This window comes from Bradysia coprophila, unplaced genomic scaffold (genome assembly GCF_014529535.1).
Source record: "Bradysia coprophila strain Holo2 unplaced genomic scaffold, BU_Bcop_v1 contig_87, whole genome shotgun sequence".
Taxonomy (NCBI): Eukaryota; Metazoa; Arthropoda; class Insecta; order Diptera; family Sciaridae; genus Bradysia; species Bradysia coprophila.
Window position 1 is genome coordinate 2,420,868 of NW_023504014.1, and position 14,712 is coordinate 2,435,579.

At 38.0% G+C, this 14,712-nt stretch overlaps 1 protein-coding gene across 1 annotated transcript in view; it reads right to left on the bottom strand.

Annotated features, from left to right (window-relative positions):
* Positions 1-340: 340 nt before the first annotated feature.
* The window catches only part of LOC119084673, a 125,666-nt gene continuing 111,294 nt past the window's right edge, over positions 341-14,712 (bottom strand). Inside the window, exons 11-28 of the mRNA XM_037194751.1 lie at positions 13,358-14,665; positions 12,963-13,089; positions 7,944-8,221; positions 7,717-7,871; positions 7,091-7,474; positions 6,796-7,030; positions 6,464-6,737; positions 6,137-6,397; positions 5,854-6,073; positions 5,653-5,796; positions 3,394-3,519; positions 2,009-2,238; positions 1,900-1,942; positions 1,698-1,837; positions 1,400-1,634; positions 1,187-1,321; positions 983-1,121; positions 341-395 (exon numbers count right to left, since the gene is read on the bottom strand). Of these exons, the coding sequence (XP_037050646.1) occupies positions 344-395; positions 983-1,121; positions 1,187-1,321; positions 1,400-1,634; positions 1,698-1,837; positions 1,900-1,942; positions 2,009-2,238; positions 3,394-3,519; positions 5,653-5,796; positions 5,854-6,073; positions 6,137-6,397; positions 6,464-6,737; positions 6,796-7,030; positions 7,091-7,474; positions 7,717-7,871; positions 7,944-8,221; positions 12,963-13,089; positions 13,358-14,665 (4,486 nt within the window). The 3' untranslated portion in view covers positions 341-343. The remainder of the gene's footprint in view (positions 396-982; positions 1,122-1,186; positions 1,322-1,399; positions 1,635-1,697; positions 1,838-1,899; positions 1,943-2,008; positions 2,239-3,393; positions 3,520-5,652; positions 5,797-5,853; positions 6,074-6,136; positions 6,398-6,463; positions 6,738-6,795; positions 7,031-7,090; positions 7,475-7,716; positions 7,872-7,943; positions 8,222-12,962; positions 13,090-13,357; positions 14,666-14,712) is intronic.

Here is a 14,712-nt window from a genome sequence, read left to right on the forward strand (position 1 = left end):
TAACTCTTCCCTAATTATTTTTGGAACGATTTTTTTTGTTTAAATAATTTTTTTTACATCTTTAACAAGTACAGAACAAATTGTAAATACAATTTCACGATGTGCAGAAACATTCAAAAAATTTCAAATTCATAAATTTCAAAAATGATAAACGAACGATGTGTTCTGTGTGTGTGTGTATTTCATACAAAAAAATCTTTTCCGGATAACTTTGCACGCTAAGGACGGGGATTTCAACAAAATTTACTTTCTATCTCATAACTAAAATCTAAAATCAAAATACAATTTTATCAACTTTAATCAAACGCTTAACGGATCGATGAGTTTGTCCAGTTTATTCAATTTAACCAGCTTTCATCCATCGATCAATTGAGTATTCTAATGCTGCCAGCCATCTGAAATGGTTATTGTATTTGATAAAAGAAGTGTTTTTCGACCCAGGTCGTGAAAAAACCCTGGTGAAAAACACACCGAGTTCCGAGTAATATATTAGGGAACGTCAGATTTTCTGAACAGAAAACCTAAACGATACATTTTCTCACAGTTATCGACCTGAAAAACCTGACTGACCAAAAAGTCACATTATTTTGTAATCGTAATCGTAAATGGAATCAAATCTTATCTTGACACAACTGGGACGAAAAAGTGGGATAAAAAGTTGTTGTTTTCGGTCGATATCTGTTGAGAAAATGCGACGTTGTTGGTTCGCCTGGACATAAACAAAATTATTTTCAAAGGAGCAAATGATTCTGGGCAAAATCAAAACTTGTCTATAGAGTGTTAAAAGAAGTTTACGCATGGAAAATAGATACCGACAATGACTGTGCTATGAAGCCCTTTGGTAAGGGACACATTCACCCGAGTAAATCCATTTACCATCATAATCCCATAAGATCGTACGCCATTTTACACAACAATCAAGCGTCAAGCGTCTTTACTATGTCGTGCTAAATCATATTTACAATCGTAAAAGCACACATACCTCTTTTTATCCATTTCCGACTCGGTGCTAAAGTAATAATGCCTCAACTTCGGTTCGGGAGGAGAAATTTCGAATGCATGTTTCTTACCCGACGAATTGTTGGTTTGCTGCACTCTATATCCTTGTAAACAGGCCATACCTTAAATTATCAAAAATCGTGAATCGAAATTGCGATATTTGTGTTGAAAGACATCCTCCTACTACCGAAAGCATTTTTACTATTTCCATCGTGGTAAAAGTATAGACAGGCATCTTTCAATACGCAATATCGTTTGGACCATGCTCGCCATCGATTGCCCAATTTCATAAGATAACCAAAACAATCTGGTCGCGGAACACCTGATGAGTGTTGAGGGGGTTGTTGTGGTCATTAATTTTGGACGAATACAAATTGCGCATCGGAAACTGTCAACTTACCATTCGGTGGTAGTCTTAAATTCCTCGTGCTTATTTCTAACCATGGATCACTTTGTTTTGCCGCATGACTGGTAACGGCAATCCAGCGATTAGCCGCTTCCTCAGTATCGGCTGCTAAATACAATGGTAGACTCTCACCGGACGTTATTCGAAAAGCAAATGGACGACCAATGTCCGATGAGCAGTTCTCAACTGTATGGTTTGTAAGAAGAACCGCACCAATTGGTTGAATGTCCTAACGTGCGCAATTTTTTATTTTCACGATGTTCTACACTGGTCATCTGGTTAATTGACTCACCACATCCGTTTTATAATAGTAAAGGCAATGATCTGGACGTAAACAAAACCATCGACGAACCCACTTTTGATTATTCGCTTGGATGTGTGGTTGTCCACCTTGACGCCATAGATATCCCGAATATAATGCTGGCGTCACAGCTGTCATAAAAATTCCGTTGAAACTCAAGAACAGAAATCAAATTGAATCATGAGAACCATACCTTCTGTAACCTCAGACGATACCAAATTTGCAGTTCTTGCAACCTAAATCATACAAAAATTAACCCATTTTTTTGGACCATTTTTCTGTAGTTCAAAGATAGAAATTACTTCTAATTCCAGTATATCACTTCCAGCATGTGCTATTTTAACCACTTCCGAGTGGCTTTTATCGATTACGGATACTCCGTTTACGGATAACACGATATCACCGACTTCTAAGCCAGAAGTTTCAGCCGGAGTTTCTGGTTCGATAGCTGAAACCACTACCGGCTTGGATCCGTGAATGCGAAAACCAAATTCGCCTGATTCACGGTACACGGTGATAGTTTTGTCAGAACCTGAAGTTTTGAAAACAGTAAAGTAATTAAAACACAAGCAATGTAATGGCGTTATCAATGTAACTTGACCGAAGAAGTCTTCTAAATTTCAACTGCCTATAGCAGACATTATGATCAAATAAAAATCATACGAAAATCCGCCCAAACAACAACGTTCAGCCTTCAACTCTAGGCGCCCAGCAAACAGAAATACCACGAGTGTTCCATTTTTTAATTTTTTTCTTAATTTGTTTAATCAAATCAGAGGCCGCAAATAAAATATATCGTAACCAGAGAAGAGACAGTATAAAGAGACATTTTTCATGGCTCGGGAAGCTGCAGGAATGGACCGAGAAAACCATGTTTTTGACCATTATTTTAATATTTTCATAATTTATGATAACTCCGTCATAGATGATCAACTATGTGACTCTTCACTTTCATCAAAAAAAGGCCGTTGCTATTGACTATTGATAAATGTGTAGTATCAAAGCACTAAGTCAGCTTCGGTGCTAGACAGTGCGTTGGTAGTATTCAAAGACTATTCTTACACCGAAACTATATTTGAATGTCGACTTTTGATGACAAAATTAAAACAAGCAAAGCATCACGCTGAAACAAATTTTTGGATATTTTCGTAACGTTTTCCTTGGAAACTTTGTTGCATGGTGTTTGGTGCAAACAAGGACTTTGATTGTTTTTATTCACGCCATAAGTGCGCTTCAGAATTCGAATTTTCGATGGATGAGCCAATGAATTCAAAAGTAATTTTCAGCGCATTCTTATATGCAAATAAAGCGAGTTGACCAAACATAACGACTCCTTTAATTTGGTTGTTATTCGTTTAATTTTGAATTTATAGCGGACTCACTGTGTATATTAAGTCAGTGACAGTCTACAAAAGACATTCAAATATAAATCCGGTATAATAGTCTTTGAGTACCACCAATTCTTTTTGATTAAAGAGAAGCTTTATTCACGTTCAGCTCCACTGCAGATTCTCCAGTACTCTTCAAGTTAATGACCAAATACATTGGTGTAGTGAGCGATAACAACGATTTGTGTTGATGATGTTACCGTTGACCATTAAATAAATTTATTTTCGATTTGAAGTACAAATTTGAAATTTCAAAAATGTATTTTCGGAAAATATAAAAATAAACAAGCGAAACGTACCACTCTTTTGACCAGAAATCGTCTTCAAAGCAATGCCTTCTTTCGCCCAGACAACTAACATAAGTTTAAAAATTTCTTCTAACTTATTTCTCAGTGAGTCCGGTGATGCCGATGATGATATCATATCTGTGTTCAATTTAGTTAACAAAAAAAAAAAAAATGAAAAGAATAACGTAAGCAAAAACCCATTCTGCGACAATGAATGAAAAACATGAATTTAAAAAGAAAGCCAATAAATTACTCTCTTGAGCATCGAATGAAAATATAGCAAAGAAAATGTTTATTTGTCGCAATGTCTAATAAACTGAAAACGAACACATATACTAAAGAAAATATTTGCATAGTGCTGATAGCGCCGTCAATCTATTTTTGTTGCTATACCATTCATTTCTGCGGCTTAAAATAGAAACTAATAAAAACTCAGGAATTTTTTTCATGTTTTGCAATGCAAGTTTTTTTTAAATTAAAACTCGATCAACTGACGCAACAACGGATTTTGCTTGGATTATCGATCTATACCTATCATTTTCACTAAATTAATCTAACGGACATCAATTGCACAAAGTAGCAGAAAAATAAAAATCGAGTAGAACAACGAGTAGAAGACGAGTAGAACAATGTTACACGTTTGAATTTTCTGATTTCACTGAAAGGAAAAGTGAAATAACGATTTTCCTTTCTGAACCACTTTCGTAATTTCTGCTGTTTGATTCTAATTTTGTGTGTATGTGCGACTGTAAAACATCATTGTTTCAGTACACTAATCAAATCAGCTGTTTCGGATATAAATATTTATTTTGCATTGGGCTTTATTTCGTCTACTTTCGTGAGGAAAATGAAAGTGATGGGATGAGGAAGTGCAACAAGACGTTATGCGAAGGAATAAGTGACCTGTTTTATTAATAACAGAAACGTTTCGCTTTCAGTCTCGAGCGATGTATTTCGGATCGGAATTGTACGAACTGTAAGTCAAGCCGGCTGGGTGCATTTTCACATTTTTACATTCAACCAGTTCTCGGAAACCAATTCAATTTTTCGGGTTTGGGAGCAACAGCAATGTTTGCAAAATTTATAACAACGATTAGAGGCACTGTAATTTCAGTGAGAATTTGCTCAATTTGCAATCAAAACTGTTCATACGTATTTACTACGGTTTTACCACCCGCGTGCATCTAGCAGCTTCCAAGGCTATAGACTGTTGGGAAGGTCCATCGACATAATATACATAAGAAGAACGAAATTTCGGAAATATAGCACGCATACAAGTTACTATGAAACTGTCAAATTTGAAAAACCATCTTCTACGAAAATGTCAATTTATGTGTGTGTCACCCGCGAGACCATCTGTATCTGCGAGACCTCCCCAAAGTTTACAGCCTTGTCAGTTTAAACCGTATAAATAAGTATCAAAATATCCAGTTCACCTTGTAAAATAAAATTGAAATGATCAAAGTAAGAAAAAGAAAGGTGCGCGCAAAATATTTCTCCATTTCTAACCCTGAATCGAAGAATACTTCAGCAATGCCAAGAGACGACAACCGACGATCGTGTGGAAGAAACAATCCAAAAAGACCAGCACAATTTTTTACCTTCATATTCGATTGATCAGGAACGATATTATCGCTCAAAACACGATAATATCGCTTTAAGAACGATATATCGTCCAGAAAAACGATTATAATCGTCTAAAACACGTCTTTTTGAACGATGATATCGTTCCTCACGATATTGACAGTGTATAGTTGTCCATAGAGCCAACGCCAATACTCTGTCTTTGGTTGCTAGAGACAAATTCACTCTGTGTATATTAGCTAATCGAAAATCGAATATTTTTGACATTGATTGTTATCATTTCTGGCATTCACAATCCACAACAACAAGAACGGGGAAAAAAAATATGTTGAAATTAAGCGACAAGTGTTTGCTGTGCTTGGCTACCGTCCAAATAATGGAAACCATTTCGACAGAACACATAAATTTGGTCAGCTGAACCAAAACGTTCAAAGAGTGCAACGTGAAATGGCAGGCTATTTTTATTACCTTGCACTTGTCGACTGTTTTGCCGGTGACGAATCACGCGTTATTGATCTATTTCTGGTTACGATTCGAGATTATTCAACGATATTCGAATTTTGTAATAGAATATTAGTTATTAGTATGTTGTCTGGATTTGTTATCATCAGTATTGGAATAGGAGGGAATTCGGATCCAGAAACCGGCAAAAAAAATTGAAATATTACGAGTCTGAGGAACACTTACTGAACGAATTACTGCTTTGCCGGCGATACATTTCCACACATGACTTGCGATGAACCAGTCGATGTGTTATTGCCTGATATTTTTTACGGAAATCTTTTTCCGAGTCTGTTGATCCTCGACGTTCCGTTATTTCACGACTTCGTTCTGGCAATAACATTTATGATTTTCAAATGAGACAAAACCATCAAATTCACTACAAACCATCTACTGCACCCAAATCGTGTTTTTTCCAAACATCACGGTCAGTGATACATATCCAAATTCCTAGTCGGTAATATCCATGATAAATTCCCTGCTCGGGATCGGCTTGTTGGTCCCTTGTGTTGAATTGTCCACCGTCGGGAAGAACGACACAAGGACTAGATCCAGCCGGCCGCAGAATGGCTTTTTTATTAGCCTCATCTTTTCCACGCTCCTCGCTCTGAAAGTGAATTACGAATTTGAGATTATAAATTGACATCCGGTAACAGTTTACTGGCACAACCTTTGCACGTGCACTTTCTTGTCGAGAACGGTAGATTTTTCGGTCACCGTGCCGCTCTTCCGAACGAAAACGTTTATCCAACTTTTTGTACAGTCGCGTTGTATGGTGTGGTGTTCTCGGACCATCCGGTGAATCAGCAAAATCGGCTGGTGGCTTGACGATTGTAGGAACAATTTCGTCTTCAACGGAACCGCCAAGAGTTTCGACAGAACCAGCGGCTGTTACAATTTCTACTTGTTTCCCACAGTTGTGACAGTGTACCTAGCAAAATCACTTCGTTATTCGATCGCCGTTTTTTAAATCGACAAACTTATCAAAAGTACTCACTTGATGATCCAATATACCATCAGCTTCACTATAAAACACCGAATCCGATCCTGGTGACACGGACCGCAACGATTCGGTCGACAATGCCTTTAAGCCCTTTTCGGGAGATGAGTCCTTAGCTTTTCGAGGTGATAAACGACAGGGATGAGAGTATTTGGACGGGCTTATTTTAGTTATGGCGTCAGCAGAGGTGCACATTTCCGGACTTATGACGATCGGTGTTTTGACGCGTTTTGGAACAAAATCTTCGTTGGTGCTTCGAACTCTCGGCGATCTGGAACCAGTTTTTGTTTTCCACGTCAATTACGGCTGATAATGATTCTATTACTTACCGGCGAGTCTTAGGTCGTAGGCGTTTCGCTTTATTTGGACTTGTTCCATCTAAAATGTTCATTGCTGTTCGATCATCCGGTGATATTTGTTTGAAGATTGCTGTGGACTTTGGTATTGGCGACGTAAGCGACTTCATATTTTCTTTTTCTATATCAAGCCTCATCTTCTCCTTGCGTCGTCTACGTTCCTCTTCATTCCAGTCTCGGACGCGACGCTGTCGAGATGGTTTATTTTCTACAAAAAAAAAATCGTTTCCATATTCGTCATCCATCCATTCAACAAATTTTCGTTTACCTTCATCTTGTGGGCTCTCATAGTATCCCGAAGACGAATATCTTTTTTCGCTTTTTTCATCGTCGGACACGGACTCGGTTTTCGGTTTCGTTGGTTGAATGGGCTTAACAATATTGGTGCGTGACGGAGACGTTTTTGTTGGCTTTTTTAAACCATTGGGACAGTAACTCCCAGCTGATGAACTGCTTGTCGCAGAATGGGACGGAGACGATTTGGCCGTGTTTTGTGCTTTTGGTATCGGGGGCAGTGGAATTGTATCGTCTAAAACACCTCCGTCTTCGCATATAGCATCAACACGAGCCAAACTATACATTGAGGATGCACTTTCGAATGACGAACCATCTTGCGTAACGGTCTGTGAGGCTTGTGATGTTTGTGCAGACACTACCGATTGGAAATGAGTGATGACAATTTAAGTGTTTGTATAGTTACGATGAATTTTTTGAACATGGAACAACGCAAGATCGTACACACTGTTCACGTAAAGCCTTTACATCAACAACATCAAATACATTTAAATCTTTTCTATTTTAACAAACATCGAACACCCATATCCAATCTACAGAAAATGGGATTCGAACCTGGTACTTGTGTGGTAGATGATGAGCTTGCACTGGCCGCTTTACCTGCAACACGTCTCGAATTATCGGTACACGTGACATAATCTTCGGTATTAGTACTACATTCCGATAGATCGGTGTTGTTTTTACCCGAATCGGAACGATTTAATGAAAGCTCCGGTGTAGTTGATGGTCTGACATGTTCCGGAGATTCAGTTGGTCTGTGAAAACACAAGCGAAAGCAAACAAATATATTGAAAAGCTTTCGGAATACTGTATAATTCTGCGCTTACATGTTCGAATAGGTGTGCATAGATGGATCTATTTCTTGACCGAAAGCGCTGCGTCGTCGAATTTCTTTTCGTTTTGTGGGGCTTGATGGTCGAGATCTGCGCTGAACGGATTGTGATGGAACTTTGTGGTCTTCCATTTCGATGCTAAGAGATGGCGTTACAGCAATTAATGGCATTGGTGTTGGTGGTGGAGCTTGGGCCGTTGAAGTTTTTACAGCCGATGTGGTTTGCGTATTGGATGGGGCTTGTTTTGATGCAAACGTCGATGATGGGACAGACTGAAAATAGAAATTTTTTTAACGAGGGAAATTCATACCAGGAGAAGGAACAATTTACAATAGAACAATATTTCTTCTTAAACGTTTCCGGAGGTCTCTGATTACAGAGAACAATTTTAAGACAATCGAATTTTCATTACTTCAGGTTGTTAGAACAACAACTAAAACTTGAATCGAAACTTCGTTTCGTACAGAAAATCTCGTTCCTATCTCGTGGCTAAAGGGTTTGTGTTTTCAACTACGGTTTCATTGCGCGAGTTTTTGGTTCCATGATCTTCAATTCTCAATTTGTGATGTCACGTGCGCAGGGGAATAGCAAAATCAAGTAAATTCAATGCGTAATCATGTGGAATAAGAAATTAACTTTTCGGCCGAAAATGAGGGCAACTTTTTATTTTTTTCTCGAGTTTTCGGCCCTTTGCATGAAAACTCACATGTGTATCTGCTTTGGATGTTTGATTTTAGGCACTTTCGCTTGTAAGCCTCACTCCGTTCGGCCTACAACTCGCGAAATTGCCTAAAATGAATCGTGCAAATCAGGTACACAAATGACTATTAATTACGTAGGTAGCTTATAATGACACCCACTTCCGTTTTTGAATTTTCACTTATTACATGTTTACCGTTGACTGGTGACTCCCACAAAAAATGTTTTTCTTTTTACTTATTCAAACTCACATGCCATGAATTTAATCTTCAAGAATTTATCGACATTTTCTATTGATTTTCTTCTAAAGGTTAATCCTCATAATAACTTTAAACAATGTCGCTTCCGCCTTTTTGTATATAATACCACATAAATAAATATATTGAACGCGAGTCGCACACATTGCCCATCAGAACTGTAATCTATAATATAAAGTTTCATGTTTGTTTGTCTCTCTATAGGAGCACATGCGAAGAGTCCTGGAGACTTAAAACTTCGCATACTGACTGCTGAGGGGAAGTTAGGACGAAGTACAAAGGGGCTTATGGGATTACGATGCCGTGTTTGCATGTTTGCCTGTGTTCATAGATGACGAATCCGCAATAAAAATTTTGTCTGTTTGTCACCTCGATATCTTAGTAAATCCGATTAAAAAAAATCCCTGAAATGTAGTTGAAATAGTTGATTAAGTTCGAAGATGGTCATATTCGGGTCGGCCCTTCGTGAGTTAGGGCTGCCCAAGTGTTTTAAGGATATCTACGGCTCTCAGATGGTTTGATTCCAAACCGAAACGTTGGCTAGTTAAAAAGAAAAACCAGTTTTTCATTTGTCATTGGGCACGATAACCCTCAGCAACACAACGTCCTCCTGAATAAATTATCTGCATGTGCCAGCAAGACAACAATAACAAGACCAAAATTTTAATAATAATAATTTTACTTTACGGGCGCATAAGGCTTACAGTCAAAGTGGGGCAACAGACGCACTAGGGTCACGTATGCAATATATATATATATACGGGATAGTACGAGGCTCAATCACAGCAAACGCTCCGATTGTTCTGATGGCTCGCTTCTATGTTTGCCTGTCAAGGATGCATTCGTACGTGGACACATTTTTTAACGCTTGGAAATTTAATTTTGGCGCGTGAAAATTTATTCATATCGGGAAAATATTTTTTAAGAACACTTTAGTTTGACGCGTGAAAATATTTTTTAAAGAAAATTTGTGACGCGAGAAAATATTTAAATATTTTGTCATTAAAGTAATCCCGATCAGAGCCGGGTACTACACAATAAAGTTATATGTGCGTAGAATATAACCATCATGATTGGATATTGCGTTGGTTGTATCGCCTGGATTCGACAAATTAGAATTTGTCGAATCCAGGCGATACAACGCAATATCCAATTTCGTTCTAAATCGACAAGCAATACAACAACTATAAACCATCATTATGTTCGTCAGTTCTGCATGCATAATATCAATATTTTATGTGTAAATAATCAAAGCTCTCCGAAAATGTTTCACAATCCATGTATCACAAGCCATATTATATCTAACACTTGTGAGTTCTTCTGAGTTTTGCGGCAGTATAACCATATTTATGAGGAAAAAGGAAGTTCGTGTTATATGGTCTTGTACCGCAAACGCATATTTATGATAAATTGTTGGAGAGAAGAAAATTCAATATTCTTCAATCATTTTATATACATAACGCCTGGGGACTAAAACACACCCGTACGAATCGTAGTACACATTTTAATTGTTTAAAACAAAGTTCAGCCAGTATCTTGGTAGCCGTGCGTCGAGCTTTACTGAGCTTTAAAGCGCCAATCGTCAATTTTCCATAATTTTTTATGCAGCAAAGTAAAATCAAAGAAAAACATGAACCAAAGCAATTTTATCCTTTCTAAAACGAGTCATAAGTTCGGTTACATCGCACGGGTCTTAAGAAGAAGAATAATTCAGAAAGTTATTCAATACTTTTCGGTTAAAAATGGTTCGAAGTGAACTTTTATTGTTCTGTATTTTGATCAATGCGAAGCGTATTACCATCACGGATGAATCAATTTGTCAATACGAAAATGATTGAATTTTTCGTTTATATTGTAATTTGAGATATAATATCGAAACCGAAAGATCGATGTGAAGGCAGATCAGGTAGATCTAGCGAAAATCTAAGTACGATGCATTTGGTTCAAACGAATTTAATAGAACTGCCACCTGAATTTAGTCGAATCAAAAGCTTCAGAATTTGAATTTTAAGTGAACGAATGAGTGAACGAAAAAATGAATTTCACACTTCCTTTATGCGAAAGGTGCACTGGTGTTAAAAAGACTTTGACGTCAGTAGCGCATCGAAATTCGGTGTCAGACTCTTGAAGAAACTATGATGGTATTGTCAAACATTCGCGCGCTGCAAATCATTTTCTCTCTTTTTGATGAAAGAGAATTCGAAATTGAAACGGAAAAACCCTAATTCGTGTAATTATGTATGGGAGAGAGACAATTAAACACAGCCACAGATAAGAGCATTTTGTTTGTTTGTCAAATTGGGTCCCTTGGACTAAGGCCACTACTTGGCCCTAAGTGTTTTTTGCACATAAATCGAGTAAATCTCATCCGACTTTGCTAGATTTAGTTTTCTATGGAAGGTAATTGAATACCGAAAAGAACGTGGCTAAAAAAGTTTCAAATTTGGGCCCTTGGACTAAGGCCGCTACTCGACCCTAAGTATTTTTTGCACATAAATCGAGTAAATCTCATCCGATTTTGCTAGATTTAGTTTTCTATGGAAGGTAATATAATACAGAAAAGAACGTGGCGAAAAAGTTTCAAATTTGGGCCCTTGAACTAAGGCCGCTGCTCGGCCCTAAGTGTTTTTTGCACATAAATCGAGTATATTTCATCAGATTTTGCTATTTTTTGTTTCGTTTGACAGATAATTCAATACCGAAAGAAAATTGGGATAAAAAAAAGTTGTAAATTCGGATTCCTAAGATTACATCGTAAAATTTTGTTTTATACTTGAGAAGTACTTCGTACGGGCTTTTGTAATTGCGCTAAGCGCAATTTTAAAGATGAACGCTTACAGTTTACAATTTGCAAAAATAGACAATGATGTCAATAAGGGTTACGGGCTTATTAGGGCTATGGTTTCGGGCTAAATAGGTTTACGGGTCGTACGGGGCTCAGTCGTAGCAAACGCTCCGACTGTTCTGATGCCTTGTTTTTGATGAAAGAGAATTCGAAATTGAAACGGAAAAACCCTAATTCGTGTAATTATGTATGGGAGAGAGACAATTAAACACAGCCACAGATAAGAGCATTTTGTTTGTTGAGTGGGATATCATTGAATGGGATATGTTTTTAATTATATCACGTCTGGTCGTGAAGAAGGGAAGAAAATTCAATGCTGCTAATAGTGTAGTGCTGAAGATAGAATCGCAGTAGCCTTCGTCTTCGAAGCTCGGTTCAATTTTTGTCTCTGCTTACTTAACATTTCTTTCTTCAAACGGACGAAATGGATAAAACCATTTTCTAAACATCATTCGACTGCGATTCTAGCATGGAGCTTAATCCATACTTCACTCAGTTTATGCACCGTTTATGCGCGTGGGCCAAAATCACTTCGAGATTAATTTTAAAAATCAAATTGAATTGTATTAAGCTACAGCAATTGTTAAAAGTCTCCGATTTTGTCAAATTCTAACAAGTTTGCTAAAATAGGTCTGTTCCAAGGCCATACGAATTTTATCCACAGACAACATAACCTAAACAATTGCTCATGAAAAATGACTGCCGAAATTGGCGCGAAGCAGCTTCAATACGTAAATTTTTTTTTAAAAGCTGTGCGTGACTATAAGTAAACGGCGCCTCAAAATTTCAGCAAAAAGCAGAGGTTGTGTCGTCTTTGGATGAAATTGTCGTAGTTCGGGTTGTCAAAGTTTGGGTTTACCGTTATTTGGAACAAACCTATAGGTTTCTTCCATCGTACGGTAAAAACGAATTTTGAAAGGCCGAAAAAAACCGACCGTCATCCACAGAAGCAAACATAACCGCAACTTAAACAAATTTGTTCGGTAAAACTTCAAAGTGAGGTTGTGTTGGCTTCTCTGTGGATGACGATTGACATTTTGAATGGCCTTGGAAGAAACCTATATGTCCTTCTACTGACACTTTCATCCCTGGTCACTTCAACAAAAAATAATTGTGAATAGCTTGAATAGTGTCCCACACTTGGACACTTTCTTGTTTGAATCAATGACTTGTTCAAACATTGACTTAAAAAAAAAACAAAAACAAATTTACCTGATCACTAAAGTTATCTTCCAACTCTAATGCATCCGTATCCATAGAACTCCTTTGTTGATGTTGCAACAGTAAATTTTTGCGTTTAGCTGTGGGCGTTAGTAGTGCAGGAGTGGCACCTTGTGACCTGTTAAGATTGAAAAGCCATTTGTAGAGAAAAGTCAATATGAAGAAAAATTTAAAAAAATCAAAAACTGGTGCCAAACGCTGTAATATGTTGTAGTTGTATTTACATTAAAGCTAATGTACGGATGCTGTTCACGTATCAGCTCTGGTCTTTTCTAATGTAAAAAGATTCAAGAACAGCTTTCAAAGCCCGAGGGAGGAATTGAAAATGTAAAATAACGAATCGATCGAAAGGTAGACCAAACACAATAATAGTAACATAGACTTACGTTGATCCGGCCTGCAAAACCGTTGCTTGTGACTCGTTCCAAATTCCATCAGAGTGATCACGCGTCACATCATTCGCTAGCGAGTCAGTCGAGGGATACGTGGAATGATTTCGTACAGATTGATCATCAAGACCTGGCGATGGTGGTAGTGACTTGATGGGTGTAGATAAATTCTCGTAATCGTCAATTACCGATGGATCTTCTAAACTAATTGATCGTTTTCGGAATGCTTCTCGTTTGTTTCGCAAATCGCTCCCATCTCCTGGCAGCTTAAGTAAATTACTTTTTTCGCAGATTCCTTCATCTTTGATCGGAGCATTTCGGTACAAATATTTGTTACCATCTTTATCGTCAGATGTTTTCAGATCCTCTTCACTAGCCGAAGCCATAGCGACACCGTCGCCACCGAGTTTTCGATTTTCAAACAGTATCTCACCTTCAGACAGTGTCTTTTGGAGTCGTTTCTTCCGAGACCTCGGACTTGAATTGTTTGATATTCTCGGCTTGAAATCAATAAAAATTTCCTTCTCATGCTCCTGACGGGAATCTGATTCCGATTCGCAAGTGGAACAAAACTCATCGGAAGCCGAATTCTGATCTTCGATTGGACACGGACCTACAGACTGACGGCGAATTATATTTTGGTTTTCTGGCGACTCACATGGATACGATGGCCTCTTATAAGCGACAATATTTTCATTTGTCCCAAATGGTGATAACGCTTCGTTCAATTCTGGATGATTCGAGTCGGTCGAACTATCGCGAGATATTGACGACCGTTTCTGATTTTGTCTGCTAGCTCCGTTTATTACTTCAGCGTAGCTCACTTGCGAATACAAATCGCTGCCGTAGTTATGTTGATGAGGATCTTTGCGTGGTAAACTGTATGTATGAAATTCAGCCTTGTGATGGATGCATTTCTGACGAGGCAAACTATTGGTCTCGTAGCATTGTTCGAAATCATTTGGGAACTCCGCTATGGTGCCACGGCTATCGGATCGCGCTGCTACACTCTCCGATAAAAAATTAATGGAACTCATGTCATGTGATGCTCGTGATGTGGATACATCCAACGACTTAAATGAATTAGCACTGTCGTGAGACAAATTTCGCGAATGAGTGAAAATGTTCTGTGACGACAGGCCGTCACTCTTTGATGCTTCAGTTTCACTCTGTCTAGATGATGTCCTTGTTGGCAGTTCAAATTGGTAGTAGTTTGATTGTTTCGAATTCGGTTGGTGTGAATCAAACGGTGACCTAGGTGGCTCTTCCGATTGTGTTCGATGTAATGGTTCGTGATCGCAAGATCTGTTAAAACGAAAGATATATATCAATATCAATGACTTCTCCGACTA